The sequence below is a fragment of the Corvus cornix genome, chromosome 2 (assembly GCF_000738735.6).
Source record: "Corvus cornix cornix isolate S_Up_H32 chromosome 2, ASM73873v5, whole genome shotgun sequence".
In the NCBI taxonomy this organism is placed as follows: Eukaryota; Metazoa; Chordata; class Aves; order Passeriformes; family Corvidae; genus Corvus; species Corvus cornix.
Window position 1 is genome coordinate 112,181,464 of NC_046333.1, and position 9,582 is coordinate 112,191,045.

Here is a 9,582-nt window from a genome sequence, read left to right on the forward strand (position 1 = left end):
AGTGGATGGACAAACAGCTTGAAGGATACCCTCCTTTGACTTTGTCCTGCTAGACAGGACCCTTGTGTTTGCATTTAAATCCACTTTTTAAACTGAGGGGGGCTCTAGCAACAAAATCAGGGACCTCTCTGAGGGATTTTCTGAAGTAGATCCCCCAAACTGGGGCTGCAGTGAAAGGATTTGTGTGTTTTGAGCTGGTATTCATGTGATTCCTGTTTTCCATGTCTTCTTTGACAAAACAAATTAAAAATATTATTATATAACTGAAAGATATAAAAGGTCTTTTATTCCTTCTTAGCAAGGACTGCCTGTGATCTTCATCCTTGCAGCTACTTAGTGTATGCACTGGACAACAGAACAGAGAGGTACAGAAACAAGACATGGGAATATTCAATACCCAGGTAAAAGGGATAGGGGTGACAGATGTGACAGATGTAACAGAAATCAACTGTTGCATAACTTTTGTCTTGCAGAGATGTGGGGAGAACAAAAGAAGGAGGGCCATGATTGAGCACATACTTATGGTTTTGTACCCAAAATAGTGAGTGAATCAGAAGAAGAAAAAAACCCATTGGTTTGAGGGGCATTCTTGAAGTATTGGAAAGGTAAGTGAAGAGGAACAAGGTGACCAAACTGCCAAACATGTCAAAACAGCTCCATTATGCACTTGTTAATTCTATATTTTTTTTTTTTTATCTCTAGTCTGGTTTGGCTGGGGCACCCTTATGCTGAAGTGTGCAACAGGACAGGGCAACTCTTGCTGTCCCTGGAAAACACAGTCCCACACTCCACAACCTTCAAGGTTCCTGAGGATTTTGTATGTATTTAGAATAAAGGAAAATTTTTGGGAAGAAGCAACAGAGAGTGCAAGCATAATTTTTGTTTCTTTTCTATGGCTGTGGCTGTCCCTGTCAGCCTCCCATCAGAAACTGATTGGTATTTCCACCTCTACTCAGCACTGGTACAGCCCATCTGCAGCACTGTGTCCAGTTCTGGGCTCACCAGTACAAGGCTGACAAGAGAATACCAGAGTCCAGTGAAGGACCACAAAGGTAATTAAGAGATTGGAGCATCTCTCATATTGGAGTCAATGAGACAGCTTGAAAAAAAATGCTCAAGATCTTATTAATGTGTATAAATTCCTGATGTGAGGGAGTGAAAAATACAGTCAGAATCTTAGTGTTGCCCAGTGACAGTACAAGAGGCAATGCATACCATCAGAAATACAGAAGAGTCCATTTAAATGCAAGAAAAAACCCTTTTATACTGTAATTGTGACTGAACACTGGCACAGGCTGCCTAGAGAGGTTGTGGAGTCTCCTTTCTTTGAAATATCAAAACCCCATCTGAACACAGCCTTGGGTAAACTGCTCTCCTGACCCTGCTTTGAGCAGGGGGGTTGGACTGGTCAATATGCAGAAGTTCCTTCCCACCTCAATCATTCCATGATCTGTGATTAACTTGAACAATCTGTTCTTATTTCCTGCAGCTATCATTTGGTACTACAATATAGGCAGGTTGGAGTGCACTTCTCACCTTCCACTCCTCATATTTCTGTGAACCAGAGTTCTAGTTCATATCATCTAACTTTTAGAACACCTACTTTAAAGAGACAAAACCAAGCACTTGGGACAGCTAGTAAAACCCATTCTTTCCAAAGCAGTAATACTCATAACTGAAAATGTCTTATTCAAAAATAAAAATATGTTTTCAAATTAAATATTGATTTATTTTGTGGCAGGGGAAATCAGCTGTAGCACAAGACCTCAGAATTAAATTATCAGGTTTCTAATTGCTTTTTTTAAAATTGAAATTATAGGATCTTTATGGAGCTTCATTTTTATATGATTTTACAGGGCTTAGAGCAATAGGCCCTGAGTTTGCTTAATGACAACAGGAATTATAATAATCCAAATAATGGAGCAAAATACAGAAGAAAGATTCCATGGTGCCTTAATCTGAGAGACACTTCTTTTAACCCTTTAGTGAGTGTATAACATGCTTTTCCTAACTGCATTACATGGTAAGAAAATTGCAGTTCTTTGAGCCTAAACATGTACTTTGTTCTGTCTTCATTTCATGCACATCTTCCTTCATTCTGCAGCCTGTGAAGTGAAAAGCATGCCCAAAAAAAAGTGAGGGAAGAGAGACATGGAAACCAAAGTGAATCAATTATTGCCTTCAGCCCTGAGAAATTAATATATTTAACTTATAACTTCACAAGTGCCTAGGTGGCTCTGCTCTTCTCTGCACAGGGAAAGAACATTGAAAAAGTAAAATTGACAGAACATCCCAAAGGAAGGATCTAGACCTCATTCTGTAAAAAAAGAAAAAAACAGAAAAAGAAAAAAAAGACATTTCAGAAAAGAGCAGTGAAGATATTCAGAGTACAAGGACCATGTTTTCCTAAGAAAGATTTCAAAAGTTTAGAAAGATTATTTGGATATAGAAAAGAGGTGTGTTTTGAGAAATGTTGCAATGGCCAAAGAGATACAATGGGTAGCGTGACCATGGAGGGAACTTTTCCATCATGTGTTGAGAAAGCCATAGGAGTCATCAACCAGCAGCTCAGAACAGAATTCAATTTACATTTATAAATAGCTTGTGCAGGTGCAGAAGGGCTTTTCTAAGGTAATGAGGTAAAACTATTAATGGAATATGTTTTGGAGAAATGTCTTGACAGGGAATAGAAAGCAGTCACACAGGAAAAGCAGAGAAATTTAGCTGCTTGGGAAGTTTATGCTGCAACTGGACAGAGAGCTAGGGATCTGTGATAGAGTGCTCTGCTTCAATTACAGAGATGAGCCAAAAGAGCTTCTAGCCTTTCCCATCTTTGTGTTTTATGAGTACAGGTGTTACAGGCATGCAAAGTAGCATATCTTAATTGTCATCTCCAAATCAGACCAGTTCCACTTGTGTTTGGTTTAGCATACTGTATTTTGATGAAGTTTTCATCTGATTTCCCTTGAGGACAGCAGTAGCATTTCCACTCACCCAAGAAGTCAAGCTCTTATGCTATTTAATTTACTATGGGCGTAGAGAATTTAAAGTGTGAGCTAAAACAATGGAAAAGTCTTTGTGGCACAACAGAGGAGAGCAAACCTAGAACAGTACAAATAGCTGTTGACTGCCAGAGCTTTGCTTATACTCCAGTAAACTTTGCTCTGGGAAGAAAGAGCTGCACAAAGAGCTGCTGGAGCCTACGAACTTCAAAGCGAATGACATGGAAGTGCAAATCAATAGAGTAACCACATGAAACTTTTCAAGGGTATTTGATGCCTTCATGTGTCCGTTTTGAAATGTTACCTCACAAATTCCCACTAACCGTATCTTTCTTGAACTCTCCAGGTATTTCCTGAAAAAAAAATCTAGCAGCACCTAGGGAATCATTGTTATAGCCCTGAGATTTTGTCAGAAGATGCTTGGAGAATATGAAAGCTTCATTTGAGATTCAGTTTTCAGTATCATTCTTTCTGTGGAGAAAAGGTGCAAAACTTCTGCCTATTGCCTGCATTACTCCAGTGCACTCCTGCTGAAGCCCTGCTCCAGAACTCTGCTGGAGGAGACAGAAGGCATGTATGATCTACTGCATTATTTTGCTGAAACACACTTTTATTCAAGAAATGTTCACCTTGTGTTTACACATCAGTAACATTCTCGGTAAATTGTTGGAATTTTATTTTTGCTATTACTTGTTCCTGTTGGTACTCTAGTGTAGACATAGGGGTCTTCAAACTGGATGCCAACTGGTGCTTGTCTGTTCTCTAGCTTTGTATTTTGCTAAAAGTTGAAAATGGTGTTGTTTCACACCAGACATTAATGATGAGACATGATTTGTTGATGTTGTAATACTTTTATGTAGTTAAGATCTTGGACTGCATAGTCAAATCACCTGAAGAAAAAAGATTTCTACTTTTTATTACGGAATAATTTCTTTCCTGTGATATATTACCTGATATACAGCTGTAATGCATTCACCTGACAGTTCTGATATGTAATACATTTTAATAAAATATCTTTAACCATCTTGAAATTGCCATATAAAGTATATTATACTGTGACTTGACTACTACTTTAAAAGAGCATCATGCAAACATTGCTGAACTCCTGTAAGGCTCCACTGACTTTAATGAACTTTGGATCAGGCCCAGATTCCCTGATGTGAAAGTCTCAGGGAAAGTACTATAAGGCCTCTCTAATAGCATCCTGTCATCTGTTAAAATGCAAGAAAAAAGTTGCTCTTAAATGTTTTTGAGAAAATATATTTCACAATGTTGTCATAGTTTTGTAAGTAGCAGAAATGCAAGTGTTTTAAAGCAGTGACTAGAAAAAGGCATTGTATGGTTTAAAGTCTTTTAAAATGCAATGTATATATTCCTTTCTAATGTTTAGAACTTGTGGAGTAAATCTTCACATCTGAAATTCACTTCTATCTTCATTTGGTCATGTAGAGACATTCACATTTTCCTATGTTCCAAAGCACACACACAGTTGTTTTCTTTAATTAGAACAAACAACAGAAATCTTACTTAAAAATGTTTATTGTAAAAAAGTGGCTAGAAAACAACATCAGTTTCACTTCACACTTTCTTCAAGTTATCTATAGATGCTGCTATGGGCAACAATTTGCTTTCATTCATAACACATTCAATCATATAAAAATAAAAATATTTACATTATGTCCACATACTTTACAAAATCATCAATAAAAAAGGCACTTGGAGGGGTAATGCTGAAAATATTGCATTTCCTTTGTGCATTTAAAAAAAAAAAATTATAAAACTCCCATGGATCCCCTCTCTTGCACTTATTCCCGTTTTTTTTTAAAAAAAATGAAGTTTAGAGGAACTATTCCATATTAAATGATGGTCAAGCATGCACCAGGAATGTTTGAAGCTACAGTATTATCTTTTTAAATTTATTTTTTAAGGCACATGCAGTTAATTTGTGGCTTTTAATTTTTTTGTACATTCTCTTACACTTTTTTCCCCTCTTTTAATTATGCAGTTTTAAAGCATTTCAGGTCATTAATGAAGGCCTTGGCTTCTAATAAAATAAAATAAAAAAACACAGCAACGAATAATATTAAACATTTACTAAGGTAAACTTGGAATACTTTTTAAGGCACCTGAGATAAATGGTGTCTAGCAAAACTCACTTGGGTAGTATTTTCATTAAAATTTCCACTTAAAATACTGTTTCTTTGGTTGAAATGGCTTGGCAGGAATGTATTGTTAACTTTGAAGCCTTTTCTAAGCAAGAAAAGACAACCTACATTTGGCTTCATCTATTAAGAAAGCTGATAATGCTGCTTCCTTTAGATCTACTTGAAATGTCATGCATGGCGTCTTTCTCCCTATTTCAGAATTCGCACTTAAGAATGCAAATGTTTGGCAGAACAGAAACTACTTAAATCTCATTTCTACTGACATTCTAAGTTCTTCCACTAGTTTATTTGTTTGCTTGTTTGGTGATGTTTTGGTTTGTTGGTTTGGTTTCTTTGTATTTTGGGTTTTTTGGGGTTTTTTTTGGCTGAAAAGTAGACGAGAAAACGCCTTATCATTTGGAACAGAAGTGGAGAAATGCATTGAGTCCAGGTAAACATTGACTGCATGACTCAGTGTGCTACACAGCATCCAGATTCCTCATGTTTGTGCAGAAGAGACATTCTGGAGAAAGTTTTGGAGCAATTTTTGCACTGGTATTTCTTCACATCCGAGTGGGTCTGCAGATGAGCCCTTAGATTGGATCTGTCTGCAAAAGCCCTGTTGCAGTGAGGACAGGAAAACGGCTTTTCTCCTACAAAGGAAACATCAAGAAAAAAATAGGATAAAGATTAAAAAAACAAAAAGCACATATTTGGGACAGGTAAAATCTGCTTTTATCCGAAGAAACAAATGAACAAACGGAAATTACTTGTTATAAGAATAAAAAAGTCTAATAAAAAGTTAATCAGGCCAGAGATACAGCAGCTTTCAGCACTGCTGACTGTATTTGCAGAACCCCAGTCTATTGAGAATATGCTGTTAAGTGCAGTCTCTGAAGACAAGCTGCTGACACCTTCTGCATCTACAGGTGCATGCAGTACTTCTACACTGGGCTCCTCCCAACATTTTCAAATATTTTCATGGAACATTTTCTGCTTAGTGCTGCATGAATTACTGGGGAACAAGGGCTTTGACTGAAAAGCAGCAAACAGCTGTGCAGACATTACATTGTACCCAGCACTACACTCAAAACCCAGTTTTTGCCTCAATAGAAAAAAACCCAACCACTTTGCTGATGATGTGATTCTAATTGCTAAGGACTTGAAATAGCAGATGCAAAACTTGCCAGCTGCTTAAGGAGTCAGAATGCAGCCCCTCATGCATTGATTGATTTTTGCTGCCTGATTTCAGAGTCAGCTGCAACCTTCTCAAAGTTAGCAATTTCCAAAGCCTAAAAGTTAACACAAAATCCTTAAAGGAAAATCTTCAGATAGTGGAAATGGGCTAAACCGTCCTAAAATTATCAGGGGAGCAGTGCTGATTTATGCCAGTATCTGGCCTGCAGTTACGAGACCATGCTAAACCCCCTCCCACCTTCCCCCTCTCCCTGCAAGAGGGAGAATTTAGCCTTTTAATGATTCATTTGAAATTCTGTGGACGTATTTCAAGGTTAGTTAAAAACCCTGCTGGTTTTTGCACCTGTGGAGAAAAACAGCAAAAAGGCATCCCGATGTTACAGCAACAAGAAACTGCAAATGTAATGCTTGCTCTTACCAGTGTGAGTTCTAATGTGTCCTTGAAGTAGCCAGGGTCTGGAGAAAGCCTTGCCGCAGATCTTGCAGACACAAGGTAGTGTGTGGGTCCTGATGTGCATCTTAAGCGCTCCCAGGCTGACATACTCCTTGTCACAGTACTTGCAGCTGAACGATTTCCTAGACTGGGCATCACAGTGCAGCTGCTTATGTTTGGCCAACCCGGAGAAAGTTGAATAGGTCTTGTTGCATAAACTGCACTGGAACTTTTCAGCTTCGATTGCATGAGGGTCTGAAAGCTTTGACTGGATTCTCTCTTCTTCATCGCTAATGGGGCTTTCTGAACCGCTGTGATCTTTGGAGGAGGTGTCAGAAGGTGGAGGTGGGCTGACTCTTCCCAAAGATGAGGGGTATCCAGAAAGTGGAGAGAGGTCATTGGGTAATGGAGACGGTAGCAGCCCAGTTGTAGTCCACACAGTAATGGGATTGTAAGCTACTGAGCTCAGGATCTCTGGCTGTGGTATGATAGGGACTGGATAGCTTTCGTACAGGTATGGGGATATAATCACTGGAGAAAGAAGAACATTTTTAAGGTAAGAGAACCAAAAAGTATTTCAAAAAGCAGCAAAACTAACACTTTGAGGATTAAAAGCTGCATAAATGAAAAACTCAGTAGGGTAATCTGAATATAAGGGTGATTCAGGAAATACTGTTTCATACATATATTCTGATGGGAAAAGACAGTGCCCTTGAACAGGCAAATTGCAGTTGGAGAGTCCCTTCAAGGCAGCATGCCGCTTCTAAATCTGTGCAGCCTGACACAATGAAGCAGTGAAACTTCCTGAAGGATTTGAATAAAAGTTTCAATTCCAGCACCAACAGATACAGAACAGGAAAACTCCAAATCCTTTCTGAGTAACTTGGGTTCAAGTGGGTGAGCACATTTTCATGATTCATTCTGGTCAGCACTGACATATTTCTCAAAACTCCCTCCTTGTAAGCAGGAGAAAATAGAGCAAGCAATGAACGAACCCGTCCCCTCCAGCCTGCAGAGCAATCCCACCCCTCCTCAGTCCTGCCACGCAACGACCGCAGCCTCAGAAGCGACGCGGTGGCACCAGATTTCGTTTTGTTACCTGTATGAGTGTCCAGCTCGCTGTAATTCGGCTTCTTGGATGAATTGAAATGCTTCTTGACCAGGAAGGAGCGTGGCATTTTGGACGCAGGGTTTGTGCTTCTCGCAGACTCTCTCTGTCCTTGCGGGTGCGTGCAGCGGTCCCGGGCGGCGCAGCGCAGGCACACGCGGGGTCACTGCGGGCGCATCGGTGCCGCTCCGGGTCCCTACGGCGCTGCCGGCCCCGCGCAGCCCATCCACTCCCGCTTGTGCAGTGGCAGTGCCGAGCCGCCTTGAAAAGTGCTGTAAATACCCACGAGTCAGGTGCAGGGGGGAAGGGTTTTCCGCTCCTCCAATCGCTTCGGGATGTTCTCAAGCACTTTTCCAAAGAGGCTGTTTTTCTGGGAGGGCTCTGGGGCTGCTGGCTGTGGGATCCAATCGCACTCGGAGGGTTTGGTTCAGGTTTCAGCTCCTCCCGCTGGAGACAGCTGTGAACGGGGGAGAGAGCTCTAGCAGAGCGTGTTACCCTGCTCCGAAGCGGGGGGATGTGGCTCTGTAGAACTGCAGTCTACAAAAATGTATTGGTCAAAATGCTTGCAAATAAAGGTCAGTTTACTGATTCAGCTGCTGAATTCCTTTTTTTTTTTTTTTTTTTTTTGCTTTCGGATAGAGACCTGGATAAGTCATAGGCACTGAAACTTCTTTTTCTTCTTCCCCCTACCTTCCCCCCCCCTTTTTTTTCCTCCTTTTATCCCTTTCTTTCCCCTTTTCTTTTACCTCCCCCCCCCTTTTTCCTCTCCTTTTCTTCTTTTTTTATTACTCTTTCTATTTTTCTTATTCTTTTAAACAAATCTGGTTTCCAGATGTTTGATATGAGAGTTACAATGGGACAAACTGTTCATTAAGGGCAGACAGGGTACACACATACACACGACACTACAAGATAACAAGTTGGCCGGCAGACCTAATGGAAGGCTTTGAATTGAATGGGTGCCTGATCCATTTAGGAGCTGCCTTTGAATAGCTGTGCTTAGGAAAGGCTGGAGACGAGCAGCCTGCCTCCCTAACTTCCACCCTTCCAGGCAGAAGGACCAGACAGATACTGCAAGTGAGTTCAAGGAGAGGGAGAAGCCTTGGGAAGGATTATATTTCAGAGCAGGGTGATAGTCTTTATATAATATGCATATTGCTTCAGACTGTTCATATGAAGAATACTTTCTCTTTTACTTTAAAAATCTGCAGAATGCAAAACCTAGACCTTTCCTTCCTTGAGAGTAGTTATGTCACTCTTTTGCCTATCCTCTTAGGACACTGCCAAGGAAATTTTCCTAATTATCCAAAGCAGTTAAAAGATGCATAGATAAAAAAAAAACCCCAAAATTATAGACTGGGTAATTTAAATGTCTCTTAAATGTCCTTCTCCATTAGTATATTTTAGGACCTCTTGATTTCCTATGAAGGTATAATCTATGTTATGTATTTCCTTTAAGATGAAAGTCTCTTAAATGTGCCACAGAGTGTTCTGGTTATCTAGATTGATTTAGAGGAGATAGTCACAGGTTTTTTAATTTTAAAATATTTGCATTTTGGAAATATGGACAGCTGAACACTGGTAAATTTCTAACACAAATTACACTGTGATTGACTCTTGGTCTGCCTTCCCCACCCCTTCCCCCCCTCGCTGTGTACTACCTACACCTGCCTGGGCACATACCGGCATGCCGTGCTG

The 9,582-nt window shown here is 40.0% G+C and overlaps 1 protein-coding gene and 1 long non-coding RNA gene across 2 annotated transcripts; one reads left to right on the forward strand and one right to left on the reverse strand.

Annotated features, from left to right (window-relative positions):
* Nucleotides 1–318: 318 nt before the first annotated feature.
* On the forward strand, nt 319–4,229 carry LOC109144819. The gene is made up of 5 exons (XR_002045820.3): nt 319–365; nt 474–605; nt 703–1,052; nt 1,857–1,985; nt 3,349–4,229. It is a non-coding gene; the product is annotated as an uncharacterized LOC109144819 (long non-coding RNA).
* Nucleotides 4,230–4,523: 294 nt separating this feature from the next.
* On the reverse strand, nt 4,524–8,223 carry SNAI2 (snail family transcriptional repressor 2). The gene is made up of 3 exons (XM_010401194.4): nt 7,876–8,223; nt 6,762–7,307; nt 4,524–5,799 (listed from the first exon to the last, which is right to left on the reverse strand). Exons 1-3 carry the CDS (start codon nt 7,952–7,954, stop codon nt 5,618–5,620), a joined length of 807 nt encoding a protein of 268 aa, XP_010399496.1. The 5' UTR covers nt 7,955–8,223; the 3' UTR covers nt 4,524–5,617.
* Between the last annotated feature and the right edge of the window lie 1,359 nt (nt 8,224–9,582).

What these genes read in the sequence shown, in the direction of transcription:
- SNAI2 (XM_010401194.4), bottom strand. Translation starts at nt 7,954, where the DNA reads ATGCCACGCTCCTTCCTGGTCAAGAAGCATTTCAATTCATCCAAGAAG. An exon ending in CGAGCTGGACACTCATACAG is followed by an intron (nt 7,308 to 7,875) that starts GTAACAAAACGA and finishes TTCTTTCTCCAG; the next exon opens with TGATTATATCCCCATACCTG. An exon ending in ACACATTAGAACTCACACTG is followed by an intron (nt 5,800 to 6,761) that starts GTAAGAGCAAGC and finishes TTTCCTTTGTAG; the next exon opens with GAGAAAAGCCGTTTTCCTGT.